The sequence below is a fragment of the Triturus cristatus genome, chromosome 3_2 (genome assembly GCF_964204655.1).
Source record: "Triturus cristatus chromosome 3_2, aTriCri1.1, whole genome shotgun sequence".
NCBI classification, from domain to species: domain Eukaryota; kingdom Metazoa; phylum Chordata; class Amphibia; order Caudata; family Salamandridae; genus Triturus; species Triturus cristatus.
In genome coordinates, this window is record NC_140584.1 from 521,762,870 (window position 1) to 521,781,472 (window position 18,603).

The 18,603-nt window shown below is 40.5% G+C and overlaps 1 protein-coding gene across 1 annotated transcript in view; it reads left to right on the forward strand.

Moving 5' to 3' along the window:
- The window catches only part of LOC146857649 (NADH-cytochrome b5 reductase 2-like), a 175,287-nt gene extending 166,476 nt beyond the window's left edge, over positions 1 to 8,811 (forward strand). The window contains exon 9 of the mRNA XM_085648226.1: positions 6,660 to 8,811. Coding sequence (XP_085504352.1) covers positions 6,660 to 6,832 — 173 coding nt within the window. The 3' untranslated portion in view covers positions 6,833 to 8,811. The remainder of the gene's footprint in view (positions 1 to 6,659) is intronic.
- The last annotated feature ends 9,792 nt before the right edge of the window (positions 8,812 to 18,603 follow it).

Sequence of the window (18,603 nt, forward strand, 5' to 3'; positions counted from 1 at the left end):
AATACTTCTCATAAAGAGGAGTTCAGGAAATTCAACAGAGTCTCTGAAATATAGCATAGATTCTAGCAAGGGGGAGTGAATGGGTCCCAGTTTATGGATCAGCAAAAACCTTAGAAAAGTCTGGTCAGAATACAGAGCTTCAGAGTGTTTGTGATGAAAAAAGCTTTCTTCTAGTCTAAGAACATGCACTAATATAACATTTTGATGTCTACAACTAAAACAAAATGTTACCGCAGTCTGTCCTTTCAGCCAGTCGGATCACGATGTCTTCATGGGAACGAAAATCTTCCACTGTCTCGGAACAAAGACTTACAAATATTAAGTGTTACATGTAACATTACTGTTAGAACCGGCGGTCTCTAGTTGGCAGAGGTATACACTTCTGACAAATAGGGACCTACCAACTCTAGTCAGGGCAAGGGGATTACACACTCAGATAACCCCTGCTACCCCCTTGGTAGCTTGGCAGAGCAGACAGGCTTATCTCAGAGGCAGTGTGTTAAGCATTTATGACCACATACAGTGATAAAGTGAATACACTACAGATGGACACGACACAGAAGTTATTATAAAAATAGTATTTTTATATAAGGCTTAGCACAAGACCAAATAACGACAAAAAATATACCACAGTCTTAATAAATACTCTTTGGAAGGCAAAATAATAGTTCAAGTAAGGTTTCTTCTTGGCAAGTAGTTCTTTAGCGAAGTATTCTTCTGAGCACAGTTCTTTGGCAACAATGTAACCCCCACAGGAGTCACACGACGTCGAGTCTACAGGCTTCCCAAGGTTCGGCGTCGACCGCGAGGAGCGCTACGTCGAGCCTGGAGTTGCAACAGACCCCACAAGTACAGTACCTTGAGAAACGAAGAAAACGAAGATCCACGGCGTCGAGATGTCGGCGTCGAGGTCGGCGTCGATCGTGCCTCGGAGTCGGGTCTATCCGCAGCGGCGTCGAGGGATGTCGGGCCGGAGCAGCGCTCACGGCGTCGAGAAGGGCGTCGAGTCGATGCGATCAGCAGCGGCGTCGGGACGGGGTCACTTGGAGGTGGAGCCGATACTCACTCCTCACTGGCGTCGATACCAGCGTCGAGACGGGGTCACTTGGAGCCGGGGCCGATACCCACTGCTCACTGGCGTTGCTGCTGGCGTCGATCGGGCCCGGCGGCCGGCGTCGAAGGCTCGGGACACTGGAGCCGTTACTCACGATGTCGAGCTGGATTCGGCGGCGTCGGCGGCGTCGAGACTGCAGATTTTCCCTTGTGTACTGGAAACAACACTTTCCAGCAATTTAGCAAATGGTGAAGTCCTTTGGCCCTGTGACTTCAGCAGGAGACTGGCACTCTTCCAGCCCTTGGAGATTTCCTAGCAAGTGTTCAGAGAGTACACACCAAGTTCCTCTCTCCTTGTTCCTTGGCAAAAATAAAGAAGCAGCTTTCAGGTTCCTCCACAGCAAAACAGCACTCTGGCAGAAAGGGGAGGCAAGTCCTTAGATCAGCAGGCTTCTTGTCCTTGGTACAGGTTTCCTTGTCAGAAGTGATCTGAGTTCTTGGTTCAGGGGTCCTTCTCTTATACCCCTTTTCTCCTTTGTTCCCTTTGTCCAAGCAGGGAAATTCCCCCCATCTCAGGTTCGTTGTGGGTGTTGCCAGGCAGAGGCACCTGGCCTATTCACTGGGCAGGGCAGAGTCCTCAGCCGCCCAGCAGGAGGCGGAGCCAGTATTGTCACTGGCAGGAGCAGGGCTATCAGTCGCCCAGCAGGAGGTGGAGCCAGTATTGTGTCAGGCAGGGCAGGCTAGTCTTCCCTCACTCTATGTGTAAATGCCTCATTCACCCCACACTGACTCATTCAGACCTCTGGAGCCACCCAGCCCCTGACACACACACCAAACCAGCAGAGACCGGTGGATAGTTGGACAAGAAAATAGCCACTTTCTAAAAGGGCTATTTTCAAACACAGAATCTAAAAACCATCCATCCTAAAGGGTGTGTTATTAAATTCTGAGTTCAGGGATACTAAACTCGACATGCTACCATGCTCCCTGAGTCAGATAGATTATAATGGAGTTAATAATCAGTCTGCCCAGTCTGGCCTATTGGAGGCAGGTAGCCCTTCAATAGTGAAAAACGAAAATGGCTGTAATTCACTATTAGGTCATGCCACACACATCAGGGCATGACCTACCTTTTACCAACAATGCACCCTGCCCTAGGGCCTACCATAGAGGTGTCTGAAATGTGGCAAAGTGAAGGTTTAGAGACTGGCAAGTAGGTTTCCTTGCCAAGTCGACATGGCAGTCAGGGACTGCACGCAGGCGCTGCGGTGGCAGGCCTGAGACACATTTTACAAGCTGCTTCTGTGGGTGGCACAACCAGTGCTGCAAGCCCACCAGCAGCAGTTAACTTACATGCCCTTGGCACCCGCAGTGCACTAGACTAGGGACTGAACAGTAAGTCAACCAAGCCAATCATGGTAACACCAATCAATGTAACACTTTAACATAGGGAGCACTTGCACTGTGGCACTGATCAGCAGTGGCACAGTGCCCAAAGCAATAAACCAGCAAAAACATCGTAAACAGAGGAGGCAAACAGAAAAAAATGGAGGAGAGACTCATGCCAATGATGCCAGGTCTAACAATTACTAACACATTTGTTCAAGTCGTGGTTAGGTTCCCACTGGCTTTTCTTATACAAAAAAAAATAGTTCACGGTTAGGTCTGTCATTCCACAAATTAAATCATCTCTTTCTCCCATATTCTAACTTACAAATCTTATTCATGAAAAAACATTTGATAACATCTCTAGCTATATTATTTAATACACTATTGTATTCTATGAGAAATATCCTTATAGGAAGGTCGAAAACTATCTATCGGGAGGCAGACGGGGTTATTCCTGTTTGTATTTCCTCTTTCCAAAAAAGATGGGGAATCTGGCCTATTTTTGACCTCCAACCCCTAAACGCCTTCTTGTTGAAGGACACATTCAAAATGCTTATGTTGGCCCAAATCCCGTCTATTCTTGCCCAGGAGACTGGATGTTGTTCTTTGACTTGCAGAATGTATATTTTCATATACCCGTCTGTAAGTCTCACAGGTGTTACCTGTAGTTCAAAGTAGGTCTGGAGCATTTACAGTTTGCTGTGCTCCCCTTTGGCAGCACCAGCACACCTCCGGTGTTCACAAAAGTGAATTAAGTGGTTGCTGCCCATCTTCAGAGGTCTGGATTTCCTGTATTACTGTAGTTCGCTGACTGGCTGCTGAAGGAGACTCGCTGGAGTCAGTCATAGACCACCTCACGACGACAGAGGAAACTTTTAACATAATTGGATTTCACCATAAATGAGCCCCAGCCCCACCTCAGTCACTAACCAATGATTCCATTCAGGGCTTTTGCTCCGCAGCACTGACTCCAGGGCACTCGAGCTATGATGCCAACATGGTTAGTACTCTTGAAGTACTAGCCATCCATGTTGGCCTCTAACCCTCATGCATCTTCCTTGTCAACCATACTCGATGGTATATGCAAACCCTGCAGTGCAAGCCAAAATTCCAGTGTGCCCAGCATCAAGGCTTAATGTCCAATACTGTCCAGGTCACTCAGTTAACTGCTAAAGATCTACACTGGCAGTTGACCGATTACACTTTGTCCTAGCCACTCTCTCCTCCTCTCCCAGAGCAGACAGTGGTGACAGATGCATCACTGCGAAGTTTGGTCACTTCTGGGAGGTGGAAATCAGAGGGCTCTTGTCTGCAGTTGAGAGCCAGCTTCACATCAACCTGGTGGAGATACTAGACGTTAATTTATCTCTAAAGACCTTCTTCCTTCAATCACGGGGAGACTGGCACAGTTTCTCTCAGACAACACCACTGCCATGTGGTATTTCAACAATCAGGGCAGAGTGGGTTTGTGGGTCTATGCCAGGGGTGTTTGCTCCTCTGAGGGTGGCTAGAGAGCCAAGGCATCTTTCTGGTTGCCAATCACCTGGCGGTGTCCTTGAATGCCAAAGCAGACAAATTGAGCAAACGTTATCTAGTAAATCACAAGTGGCATCTTTCACTAGTGGGTGGGAAAGGCTGGCTAGATATTTTTGCCACAGTCAAGAAAGTGCAGTGTCAACCATTTTTCCCATTGAAGTTCCTGCAAGAACACATGTTAGCAGATGCATTGTGGCTGGGATGGAACATGGGTGCCTTTACTCCTTCTTGCTGCAAGCTCTCCTGTCCAGAGTTCTGAAAAAGATTTACAAAGGCCGGGTCAAAGTCATCTAGCTGACTCTGGATTGGGCCATGGAAGTGTGGTATCTGAAGCTCCTGAGCATGTGTATCTGTCTCCTGATCAGGCTACCACTTTGGTTGGACGTCCTGTCCCAGAAACAGGCCAGAGTCCTCATTCCCAATGTGTGCAACTTACAACTCCATGCATTGAGCTTGAGGAGTGGCAAATAATAGCTTTTAAACTGACACCTGAAGTGGAAGCTGTTTTCCTCATTGCCCAGCACCCTTCCAAGAAATCAGTCTGCGCTAGGTGCTGGGACAAGTTTGTAAACAGGGTTGTAGTGCCCGGATTTTCTTTTGTTTATTTTGTCTTTAGCCATGCAAAACATTGCAGTAGGACCTGTAAAAGGTTATTTTTGGCCTCTCTACTCTTGAAGTACTAGCCATCCATGTTTAAATGACCTGTTCTGATGAGGTTTATTAAAGGTTTGACACACATGTTCCCTCCCAAATTGTATGTGATGCCACAGTGAGATCTTAATTTGGTCTTTACATTCCTTATATGTGTCAGTTTTGATCCTATGCATAGCTGTTTGCTGCATCCCCTGACCCTGAAGACTGTTTTCCTTATAGTGATCATGTCTGCTAGTTGATTAACTGCAGACATGTTTAGTGCAACTGCCCTACACCACATTTTTTCCAGACAAATTGGTGCTGAGGACTCAGGTGACCGTGATCTTCTCACCAAAAGCTGTGACTCTCTTTCATGTTTGGCAATTCATCATCCTACCAGTGTTCTTTGCTCCCCCTTATTCTTCGAAAGAGGAGAAGAGGCCCCATTAGTTGAACCCCACAAAGGTACTTAAGCTTTTACATAGATCTGGCCAAGAAGCAGCCACCAGAAGATCTGATAACCCCTTCCAGAGGTGCCAAGGCCACTACTATTTTATTGGCGCAACTGGTGCCTGTTCTTGACATCTGTCAGGCTGCGATGTGAGAATCACTGTATACATTCACAAAGCACTATTTCTTTGGAAGCCAGGTCTGGAGGGAAGGACACTTTCCAGCTAAAGACTTTTTGTCCGTAGCCCACTCCACAGATCCTCCACCTTGGGGAGGTACTGCTTTTTTGGTATCTACACTAATAAGAGAAATCTGCAACTGGAAGTATCTATCATACCTTCAGTAACTTTTTTATGGTGGATAATACCTCTAACCACAGATTCCTTAATGCCCTCCCGCCTCCCCGTTCTGTGGAGTGACCTCTTTTTGATATAAAAAATTATCCCAAATTAGTCCGTAGCCGATTTTTACCCATAAATATTCGAACTCCATTTCTAAGAGCACGCAAAGTAAAAATACAAGAAACTGATGTTAGCATGCAGGGGTGGCACTTATATGTAGTTTTGCTGCATTTCTACATGGGCAGCATGGAGTCAGTGTGGAGTCGCATGATGCCACCGAGCGGCATGGTAGAGGTGTGCTATGAAAAATATCTAGTGCAGTCTGGCACCTGGAGGATATTCTAAGGCATTGATACTCAAAGTGCAGCCCTCCTGACCTTAACATGCGGCCCCTTGGTAAACAGCAGCACTGGGCTGCTGTTTACTTGCTCAGCATTATTAGTTTAATATAGCTAATACAGGAGGAGGTTTTGTACAGCTCACATCCTGAATTCATGTATTTCGACATCCTGTTATATGTGATAATGAAGAAAAATGAGGGAAAGTGACGTTAAAAAATTGACTAGGATCAGACAATTTGGTTAAGTGGGGAAGCTGGGATTAACCCAGGTAGTTTTCTGTTTTCAAGCTGTGCAATTCAGCCACCAGATGTATATGGTTCCACTCCCTACCACCACCTTACTACCACCACCATACTCGTGAACCCCCCACTACCACCGTGCTGGCATCAGTGCGGCCCTCATTCACATAACATACCTAACTTTCTGGCCCTTGGGAAAATGTTTGCAAGTACCCATGTTTCAAGGTGAGGAATTTGCAGTTAGAGAGCGTGTCTACCAGGAAGAGCCTTAAAAAAGACAAGTAATTTGTTAGTTTGCTTGTTTGTCTTCACATTCAGTTTCTCTGTTAGCCCCAGTCCAAATGTATCTTTGTCCTCAGTGTTGCCCAATGAATACATATGTGTACATAACTGGAGGTGTTTTTTCATGATCATAGTCATGCTAGTATACAAAATAAATGTTTACTGCTGGGCGGTTCTTACTGCATAACGAGCACAGTAAAAATAAATGGTGGAAATGAGTTCCTAAGTGGCACATTGTCACATACCCTCCTGCTACTTCCTATCACGATTTGAGAATTTCTTACTTAATATGTGATCATTTTGGTAGTGAAAATGGATTCCATGTGGGGTGTTGTAATTTGCAGTAATACTGATTTCAGTCGTATAATCTAGTATGTTGATTTTTCTGATTCTAGATTGGAAGTATGACTCGGGCTTCGTCACAGCAGAGATGATCAAAAAGCACCTGCCTCCTCCAACCAACGACGTTATTATACTCATGTGTGGGCCCCCTCCCATGATCCAGTTCGCATGTCAGGACAACTTGACCAAGTTGGGCTACCCCGAGGACAAACGATTTGCTTACTGACGTCTTTTGTCTCCAAGTGAAGTCTGCACTGAGTTTTTTCACATGTGCATTAAACTACTACTTTCGTATGTTTTAAAATTGGTAGCTTTACTGCAGTGAGATTTTATAAAGAGTTATTGCACATAATATTTTGCATCTCACGTAGGGTATTCTTCTATTCAGAACATTTGAAGTCTGTTTTGTATATTTTATATCCCTCGGATAATGGAACTTAAGGTGAATTTCCTATTTGCAGTTGTGAAGCAACTTTGAAACAGCAGTTTTACAAATCCAGAAGATGTAGCATAAAAGTAATCAGTAAAATAGTGTTAAGTCTGAATACACAATACAATATAACACAGGAAAAAATAATTACAGAGTATTTAGTATGTTTAAGTAATGGAGAACAAAGCCCTTGATTTTTGTGAAGGAAAGGCAAGAACGTTCTTGTTTTAGTTAGTGAAGTTGAACAACGATTTAGGTCCAGTTTTTGAAGTTATATAATTAAATGCTCACGTGAGTAAACAAAATATTGCCAAACCTTTGTGATGTAAATGGTAAATTAATCTTCTAACAAAGTATACTAGGGTGTACTCTGATTGAGGACGTTGACGTACACTTTCCATCAGATGTAATGAATGCTGAAGTACTCAGAGCTATCAGTGGACCTAGAAGATACCTTATTCTCCCTGATTTAAAATTCCAAACTGTGTGCCCATTCATTTTTTATTATTTTTTTTTTTTAGTATTGAGGGTACATTCAATAGTAAGAATAGTGCATGGTTTATTTCGATTTCTCCCGTTTAGGACCTGAAAAACTTAGACCAAATAAATGTATGAAGCCAACACCATTGGATCCTTGAATTGCATTGTGAATTTCTGGCGCTTAAAAGCATGTGAGGCCTATATGCAAGGATCATATAAAATAACCACTCAAGTGGATTATTTAGATGCGGCATGCAAAATGTACTTGACGCATTGTAAGACCAAGAACCTCAGTGTCTGTAAGACGTGCTTCGTCATTGTGTTTCAGTAGGCGTGCTTTATTCAGAGCTTAAAATGTTACTGGTTATTCAAGCTGGTGGAAGGGCCTTTCCTGCTGCATAAGTCAGGCGGTTGGGTGCTCTGCTTTTTTCAGTGACCTCTCTTCGCAACCGTATTTTAAATTCAATGAGCTGCTTAGAACGTCATCTTTTTACACTAAACATTCATCATAATTTGGTGAAATATGGATGTTTACCCACCTCATAAGTGGAACCTTAGCCTGACCTTGTCTGACTATGCTAACCGCCCAAAATAGTCAATGAGGTATAGACATACTAAACTCCCAGGCCTTGAATACAAGTTGGTCAAGAATATTCTGATGCAGGAATTGGATGTCTTTTTTTTACTGCATCTGGTAATTATTCGTCGAATTAAATAAGACACTCTCAGTTAATTTTGGGAAGGTCGAACCTTCCGGAATTTAATGGGTAAAGTGTATGGGACTTATGGTACCATGCGGATTCTGGGGAAGTACGCACCAAAATGTGCATTATTTCTCCAACACTCCTGACGGGTACTGCTTATCGCATTTATCAGGTACAATAAATAGCACATTCATTCCTAGGAACCCGGAAACGGCCTGAGTCTTTCAACTGAATGTGTGATCTTTATCACTTGCATTTCCTTGTGAACGTTCACCTTAACTTAATATGTTATTTAGTAACCGTCCCCACTCCTCATGATTGGCACCACTGTGTTTGTCTGTCACATATAATTTCGGTCTAAAATAAGTGATACCCTTGACCAGGAAAATGTAATTTTAAAATTGGAGGAATGGGGATGACTGTTGACATTCTCTTCTTTTTAATGTGATAGACAATTTTTTTCCAGAAAGACAATACGATTTTTCAAGTGTTGTTACAAACTGAGAGCTACAGGTCGTTTAGACAGAAGACTTCTTGAAGACAGCAGAGAAAATCCTGTATTTCTTAAATAAAATGGCAAAATGTAAATGATCATTTTTAATGCGTTCCTTTCCTTGAGCCAATAACAAGATTTTTTATGTGAATGTTGTTTCTTGTCAACTATGTTCTTTCTGCATGTCCACCTGTGCCATTTCCGAAGTGTTGATAGCATCATATATTTCATGGGTTCTAGGTCAGTTCAGCGCAGGGTGTTGCTCAGTACAATATTCTCTTGGAGCGCTATATGTAACAATTCATCCCTAGGTTTTAGTTCTTTTTTTCTTATGTATGCACATAGCACCTTACATACATTCTTCCTTACACCACTCCACACTCAACTTTTTCCCCTGCCACTGGGCATCTATGTCATTGCAGCAAATGTCAGAGGAAGTGATGTTAAAGTAATTCTGCCCTCCCCCCTCCTCCCTTGTAACCTACTTGGTCGCCACAGCCCGCATGACATCAGTGAGCTGTCATGTGGACGCTGTTCCCTATTGTCATTACACCTGCGACAGATGTATCTATAATGTATTCCCTCTGGGGAATCACGCTGCACGGCATTGTCAGAGGCAGAATAGCTGCATACTCAACATTGGTATGTTCAACACTTAAGTTGATGTTGTGGTAGGTATTCCGTGATTAATTGTTAGTATAATTTGACATTTTAACTTTTTCAATAGGCTTTAAAGATGTTTTACACGTCTAATAGTGTAAGTGCTACTCATAAATATATGTAATATTAATTTTGATGTACACAACTTTTTGTAACATCAAATTTGATTTGGAAATCTGTGAAAAGTTCTTTATTTTTCCAATGTATAACCTTATAAAGAGTTTTCGATATTATAAAAAAGATCTTTAAGAACATTTAACTAGTAGTTATTTTAACCTATTAGTAGATAGCACAACGTGAGCGCATTGTCTGTAAAGCATTGGCCATTCAATCATGTTTGCGGCGACCATATATTGCGTCTTCATGTGTGTTTTAGAGAGTAAAAGAGACACTAAGGGCCTCGTTATGAGTTGCTCATTATTTTGTGGACAAATAGCACGCCTAGTAGACGTTGGTTGCCCCGATGCGTTATTTATTATGTGCAGTATTAGCTATCACTTTGAAATTGAATCTGTGGTTCCTGAGTTTGCTTATCCAGTTGCTGCATGCTTTACCTCTTTGTGACAAGTTTTCCCCAGGCAAATTGTTAGGTTTTTGTTTCCCAAATATTTCTGGCAAAAAAATAAGGGACCCTGGGAAGGAATACACCAAGTTTCCTATCGGGCACTTGAATGTTATAATTTAAAAGGGGTAGATTTCGATTTTTACCTTCATAATTTCATTTGATGACTGATCATCTTTATTTTTTCAGCTCATTTGAATTGTGTTATGCTGTGCAGAATAATCCTGCACCTCCCGGTCTTCATTTAAGAGTTACTCAAAACTTTATTATAGCGTTGGTTTGGAAGAAGTAAAGATTCCAATGCTAGTCCACCAACCTCCCATTTCGTGAAGCCAGAATCCCAGAAAACTAGCATGAATCCCTTTTCCAGGGAGAAAATCGAAGTAAAGAAATAAAGACAACACAAGATGGCCTCGTCTTCGGCAGTGCACTGGTGTTTCCAGCTGAGTGCGGGTACAGCAAACTACTAGATGATGCAGGAGAAGCAATTGACAGCTAAGCCATGACCTCATAAACCTAATGTAAGTAAAACATTAAGTAAACAAGGAGAATGTATCAGGGAAGTAAATATTAGCATTACTGATATCCTTAAGATACAGTGGGTATCTTACCCCAGGTTTCCCACAGACTAACTGTGACAGGACCCACATTGTATCGGGATAATCCTCTCAGATTCGTGATCATTGGCAGGATTTGTGGCTACAGAGGAGCAGAGCTTGTAAGCATCCAAAAGATTTTCAGAAGGCATGCAAACCTAAAAAGAATACAAAACTGGAAAGGAAAAAACAACAGAAATGGAAGGACATGCAACACTAGCAATAGAGCTCTACATCTGAAGATGCTGCTGCTACTTATCTTGCTGAGGAAGGATATATCCTAGAACATGGAAAACAATGCGGCAGTCTGTGATCAGCTGTGTAACAAGTATGATCCTGGAAGTCACTCCTTTTTATGCCCCAGGCTCCAACTGCTCATCCCCTACATTTCCAACCAAGCCTAATTCCCCGTTTATCCGTTCTGCTCCTTGTTTCTCTGTAGCTTAATCCTCACAGTTACAGAGAATGTGATCAACTACTCTGAACAGGTAGTTGACAGTTTAGGTGTGTGGTAAGTCTTAACTCTTCCTTCCAACACCGCCAAGGCATATTCATATTCTGAGTTATTTAAAGTGATAATGAGATGAACATATGATGTATTTGATGCCTATGCTGCGGCATAGTAACTTCGCTCTACTGTATGTCTGCATATTATCAATAGATTACAGATTTATAGTTTTTAGATCTGGCATTCAGTCAAGTGTCCTGTTTGCAGCTGGCCCAAAGAGCTCTATGATGCTATGTGTACATGTACATTGCATTTCTGACAGCTTTAAAACAATTTCGTTCACATCAACCTGCATATTTCATAGGTCATGCATGTTAGATACCGAGTTTTAATGGCATGAACAAAAACAAAATCTGAGATCACCTACACAGTTAAATTGGGTGTTCTTTAGACTCTGCTAAATGCTCGGGCAGAGCATTTCAAGTACAGGCAGCCATTCAGGAAAATATGCTGCTTCCGACACTCAGAAATGAAGTCCACTGTATTAAATCGAAAACAGGTGAAAATGTGATCGTTCCCTTTGTAGAGCCCTTAGCTAAACCCGAAAACATGTATATCTGTTCTTAATCTTGCAATTGATAACACAAATTGAAATATTGGTTGAATGCACCTATAACATTGACAAAAATAGCACTGCTTCACGAGGTGTATAAGCTTTTAAGGCCAGGCTTAGGGTATTCCCTGCTATCACAGTAAACTATGGCTGATCGGAAGCACATATTATATGTGCAAACCTGATATTTGCATGTTTTCTGACATCTGTGAGGCATTTGGTCCCTAACATGTAGGAAATTGCTTGTCACTGGTAAAGAGGGTTTCAAGTGGTTTATACAGCTTGATAACTATAAAACACTTTGAATTAGCATATGTGGTCCTCACAACCCCTACTGTAATCACTGACAAATATGACCTACTGCTGGTCAATTCATCTTCAGTATGTAACCCACTCCTCAGGCAAACTTCAGTCCAGGTGCTTATCATGCACCGGCAAATCACTACACACAATTTTGTTTTCAGGGTGATTGGATGCCACATTGGCTCTATTAGTTGTATGACATGAAAATATTGCTTTTTGCAGGTCTTTCCTCTCTCCTTCATTGTCTGTGGCGCACACACTCTCCTTTGCAACTAAATTTACTGCATCTTTGCCTAGCATCCCAATAAATCCATGAAGCAACTCCTCGTAAGATCAAACAAACGTAGAAGAAAGCATTTTTTTAAACTATGAAAGGTTAGGACCCAAAATTCTCAGGCAACAAAACATATTTATGCATGTTATTTTCTCCATGGCTGGAATATCATTCTAATGACCTGTTGAAGATTTCTTTTTAATATGATAGCTTCCGAAACTTTCATAGTGGTGGGGATTTCAATGGATGTTCTTACCTCTCAAGGGAAATCTATTTGTGAAAATGAAATCTTTAGGAGTAGACAAGATCATGATTGGCTCAATGAATGTTAAAACAATTTTGAGACCAACAACTTGTTTATCATTTCACTTTATATGGTCATCAAGCTACTTTCTCTTTTAATCCATACAAACACGAATTTGCATGAGTAAAACTGTTAAAAAGAAAGATGGAGATGTTTATGCTGGAACGACTGGTGGGTACAGTCAGAACATTTGACTCTACTCGTTCATAAGGAGATTCATTGTTGGTAGCGCATCTTTGGCTTGTAATGGCCAGCCTGAGAAGAGCACACACCTATGAGTGACCGGCGTAGGAGGAAATGTATGGCCCATTCAAGATGAACCCTCCCTGCTGAAAACTGTCGCTAACCAATGGGATGCTGCTGTGGATGGGCATGGCAATCTCTCTCCCTGGGTGTGATGTGTGACTGACAATACAGGGTAAGCATATATGACTAAGTGGCAGCTTTACTGCTTTGCTGGAATGAAAAATAGGTTATAAAAGGTTATGCCACCCCAATTACCAACCAGTTGCAGACAAAGTTTTGCAGTCCCAAGAATAAATTCCAGAGGTAGGAATCACTGACCACGCCAATCAAGTATGTGGAAACATACAATGACGCAAATGTTAGTATTATAGCATTTTCTGTGAATATATTGTCATAAAATTGTCAACAATTCTGTAATTAGTGGTTAAACATTTTTAGCATTGGTCCAAAAATGTAATTTAACATTTTGACCTGACCTTCTATTTATGTAAATATGAATATGTTCAGTTTCCTCCTCTTTAAAGTGACCCAAGAAGCAGAACAAAGGGGATTAATTTTGTGTCTTTCTGCAGTTTTTTGAGAATGTTTATTCCTAAGTATGCTAATTACAATAATAACGGCATACAAATGAGTCACTTTCTTCCCTGATATTTCTTTATTTAAACATTTCACGGTTGACAATTAGTATAAAACACAAGAAAGCAATACATTGTAGCTATGCATAGTATAGTTTAAATAGTTACAAAAATGTTCATACGTAAAAAAGTTCCAATATAAATATAATGTGCTTCAACATGTTTCTCTCTCGTTGACCCTGGTAAAAACAAAATATATTAGCATTCCCCAAAATATAATTTGAACAGAAATTTAAATACCCTGTACTTCTTTTGCCCTAGTCTGAATTAAGACCTATTAGAATCCTGTGTAATTATTATACACCTGAATGTTTCTTTACTGATCCTATCTTTTAACTTTAAATATATTATGAAGAACTCTTCTGGCAGTGTGATACAACATCTCTGAATACCTGTTAAGTTATAGTGCCACTGATATATATGTGAGTTAGTCCATCGCTTGCATGAATTTCTTCATTGTGTGCATCAATTTACTGCGAGTACCATCAGTTCTTTAATTTTTTTTTATTAGGTTGACGTTTGTCTTATGTCTGCTGCACTACTTTCTGCTTTTAAGAAAACTCAGTTTATTATTGACAGTTCCATTAATTTTCATACTTGGGAGAAATTACACATAGTCAGGCCCACATGTTCACATTAAATCGAAATGTACACATGATCTATCATTATCACATCTGAAGGGCAGGTTGCCTTATGAATCCTACCAAATATGTGATGATTGTAAAGATATCAAATACTTCTTAAAGCTGTTTGCTTAAAAGGAAGTAATTCATAGGAAAATATAATTATTAACATAACTAAAAAACAAAATGTGGCATAGCCAATAAGTTAGATCGTGGTAAGCTGGTGTAAGAGTTACATTGTTTTAATTTTTTTATTGCAAATATATGACACAAAAAGAAAAGAAACATGCCACTTCCTAAATGGGCTGGTCATATGCTTGCAATAAAAATGTTAAATTAAAAAAAAAACTATTGCTTCCTGGCAGGGTGGTATACTTTGAATAGGTTTAGAAGCTAAGTGATTCATATTGATGGAAAAAATGTATGGTTCGCTTTGAATTACTGAAACCTGTGTAACACACATGAATGACTAAGAAAATACATTGGAAAAGTAACATATTGGCCTAAGAGCCTTGGCACTAAAGTGGGTGTCTTTTAGGTGGATGGGCACAAGTGATCAGGAAAAATGCTACCACACTCGGGCAAATTTACATTAAAATGGCGCAGCGTGGTACCCCAAGCCATTGTGCTGCACCGAGCTGCGTCATTTTCAAAACGCATGGATTCGCCGTATTAACAAGAATACAGCGCATCCCTGTGCTTGCCCCTTTGCCGGTGCTAAAAAAGCTGCCTAGTGCCAACGCAGGTACCCTTGCGCCATGGTGCAAGAGTGCCTGTGATGAAGGGACGATTGTATTTGTGCAGGAAGGAACACCTTCTTGCACAAAAACTTTAATTAATGGCGTTTTACTCCTATGTGTGCTGCATAATGCAGCACACATACAAAGAGTAAAAAACGAAGAGTAATAAAAGTATTTCTTCTCACTGCACAACATTACCGCCACGTTTTGAAAGGCATTAGTTTTTGGCGCTGCCTCAGATTTACAGATCCTTGTAAATCTGGAGCAGTGTCAAAAAGCTGTGGGTGCTGCTGGAAACACCAACAGCGACACCCATTGTACTCCTCTGTGCCGCAAAAAACTGTGTTGCCGAGGGCCATATTTATAAGGCTGTTTTAAGCCACGCAAAATGGTTTGGTGCGGGCTTGTAAATATATGCTTACATAGAGCGACACTAGAGTGATAAAAAAAGTGATGTTCCAGTGGCACGGCCTTGTCAATATATGCTTACATAGAGCTTTTTATTACTTTTTTTCATATATGACGTTGGCAAGACAGCTAAAAAAATGTAGGCCATACCTACAAATTAATCATAAATAAATGTTAAAATTCAACACCTTTAAAATAACTTGTAAAGTTAAAAGGTGCATATAATATTACCCTGGTATTTAAATTGTGTTTAACAGTGCATTTATTCAAAACCTTAGATCGAAAAGCTTTAAATAGGGTAATAAATGAGTCCCTGACGGAACGTGTAGTGGTTGGTAAAATCTTATGTGACCTATGCAAAGCATTTTTCCAGCTTTGTAAATGTGTCACAGAACTACTTCAGACAGTGAGAAAAACGATCGTCTGTATTGTCGTGGTAAGTGTTTTTTTTACAATGATTAGTTAAAGGGATGATTCAGTTCAACTAATTTAAGACTGTATGGGAAAATAGGAATATGATGCAATTATGCGACATACTAATTGTCATAATAAGGTTTCCTAATCACATACAATTGTCTTTTTTTATCAAAAAGCTAACTAATAATTGCTGTGGATCTAATAGGTGACGGAGTAAATGAAACACATGAATGACTATATGGATATGCCTTCTTTCTTTTATGGCTCTTCTCCTAAGTTTTAGAATTGTGAACTAAATGCGAATCTTTTATATCTAAAAAATGTCAATCTCTCATTGGTAGTTTGCGGCAATTGCATACACCTGTTGGGGATTCTGGAATTTAAAATATTTTGTTTTATTTCATTACAAATTATGATACCATACCAATAAACACTGATTGTCCCAGAAGGCATGATTACTTTTTAAAAGATTCCATGTGATACATCATAAGGCAGTCTAAGTGGAAAATATATCTACAAAGCCTGTCTTTTTGTGGTGAGCCAATTGGTTTAGTGCTGGTAAGCTAAGGTGAGGAGTAATTTTAATTATGAAGAATTTGGGTAGCACATTTTAGGACCTTGTCTAGTGGAGCAAAGGATTATTGGGGAGGCCCACTAAAGGATTTTTGCAATTGTCTAGTCTCCTGAATACTAATAAGCAAGTTAGTGATTTGGCTATATTAAATGCCATGTGTTTGTATCTTGCATCCTTCCAATACTCGATAGTGTGCTGCAGTAGCACTGTTTGTAATAAAGGCTTCCACTTTCTTGGATGGACAGAAAAGAAACCCAAAGGTTCTGGTTGAGGTTGCGAATTTTAAGAGAGTTAGTGTGATATAGTCAGAAATTAAGATGGTGCTGTTTAAGAGGGAAAGTATGGGTTCATGGTTTGAGGAGTTTAGCTTGAGTGGCCTTAATGCCATCCAGTGTCTGAGCACAAAGAGGCAATCAGTGATGTGACTGGAGATGGGGGTGTACAAGGAGGAAAGGAGAAAACAGCCGCGGCCCGTGGAGGGAGTTCCGTGGGGCGATAAGGCGGGGCGGGGGAGGGACAGGGTGGGGGGTTCTAAAAACCGGAATATGGATACTTACAGGTTTGCGATGCAGCGCGCGCTACGAAATTCGTTTTATTTATTTAATTGTTTACTTACCTGCAATTATCCATATTCCGGTTTTTAGAACCCCCCACCCTGCCCCTCCCCCGCCCCGCCTTACCGCCCCACGGAACTCCCTCCACGGGCCGCGGCTGGGAGAAAATAAATGTGCCGAATTTTGTCATAGAAATAAGATGAGTAGCCAAATAAGGAGAGGAGATCACTGAGGGGAAAGGTTGAATAAGATAGGGAGGGGCTAAAGATTCAGTCTTGGGAAGACACCTACTGGTTGCAGAATGGAAGTTGATGTCTTTGAGTACCAGAATGAGTAATTGGAGATGTATATAGTGAGTCCATTGATGGCCAGGCTAGTAAAACTGATGAACTTAGACAGGATAGGAATGTGTTGAAAGCTGCGGATAGTTCCAGGAGTAGGAGGATGGAAATAGTTCTCTTGCAATGGGCACTGATGTTCAAGTTGGATGCGTGTGAAATCACTGTTCGTACATGATACACAATTTTGTTAATTTGAAAGTTATAGCAATGACTGATTTTACTTTTTGAAAATGAGTGATTGTATTTTTAGTTACTGATTGTTAAATGAGGAGACTTTTTGGTACCAATATAATTTGGTACATGTTTAGTCCAACCAAATAATGAAAGGTGTGGCAACCATCCTAAACAGTCTTTTCTGTATTTTACTAAATGTATTCTTGTATTTTCATAAACTTCCTCTATGTTTATTTTATGTGCATTTGCCTTGTAACAAAGTACTACCCAGCACAATCAAATGCTACCATAAGATCCAATGGTCTGTTGGAAACCTACACCACCATTTATAAGTCCACTACTTGTTTGTGCACATTATGATTTACTATAAATTTATGCTAGTCTTCACCTACTGTTTTACTGAAACCATGGAAGACAATACCATATTCAACAGTGCTAACTTAGGGCATATAGATCTCACACAGACCAGCCTTTACAAAAAATAGTATATTTGCATAATTACACAATAATACTGTTTCTACATGTTGAAAAAGCTTCATAGAGGCAAACATGTGATTGAATTGCTAGGACACTTTGGTATACAACTAATCTGATGTATAATTAAAAACTATAATTTTAACATTGAGACACGATGACGCAAAGTGACCTGTATTGTTACAATTCGAGAATTTTACCCAGAATCATTGCAGCACCAGAAGAAATAATCATAATCCCATTAGACAGTTCTTCATAAATGATTTCAGGTATAAAGGAAATAAACTAGCCAAGTAAATGGATGAGATGTCTACAATGAGGTGTGCTTCCAAAATAAAACACAGATTTTTAAAATGTATTTATATTTTCTTTAATTGCTTCTACAACTTAATTAATAGTTTTCCAGAATGCTGCCAGGACTGAGTGGTGCTATTATCTGGCAGAGTTCAATAAGTCATCGATTTTAATGCACACATTTTAATTCTCTGATTTGTTTGGGTTCTCTTATTTGAAACCTAATTGGAGAAAATGCTGGCTCCTGATTCAGTACATCTATTTGTTAAACTTGAGAAAGGAAGCTGAATTATGTTCATCTCGTACATAGGTAACTCCTAAGAATATGCCACGTAAACGTCTTCTGTAGAGTGCAGTAAAGGTGCAGAATAAGTATACTGAACCTCCTGATGCACATGTTCCCCCGTCCCAATTTTCTTCATCGTGGTCTTGTCCAATTTCTGCAGGTCATTTACATTTATAATTCAGTCTACAGAACTATTTGTTTCTTAACTGGCAATGATTTTTAAATCAAAAAGTTAATAAATGTGTGATTTGTTAGGCCTCATACACTGCAGAAACATTCTATATTTGGATAGTTGAAAGGACCAGCTATTTGGAGTTGTGTCATTTGCTAATAAGTAGTGTACAAGTTGTAATCAGTTTATTCG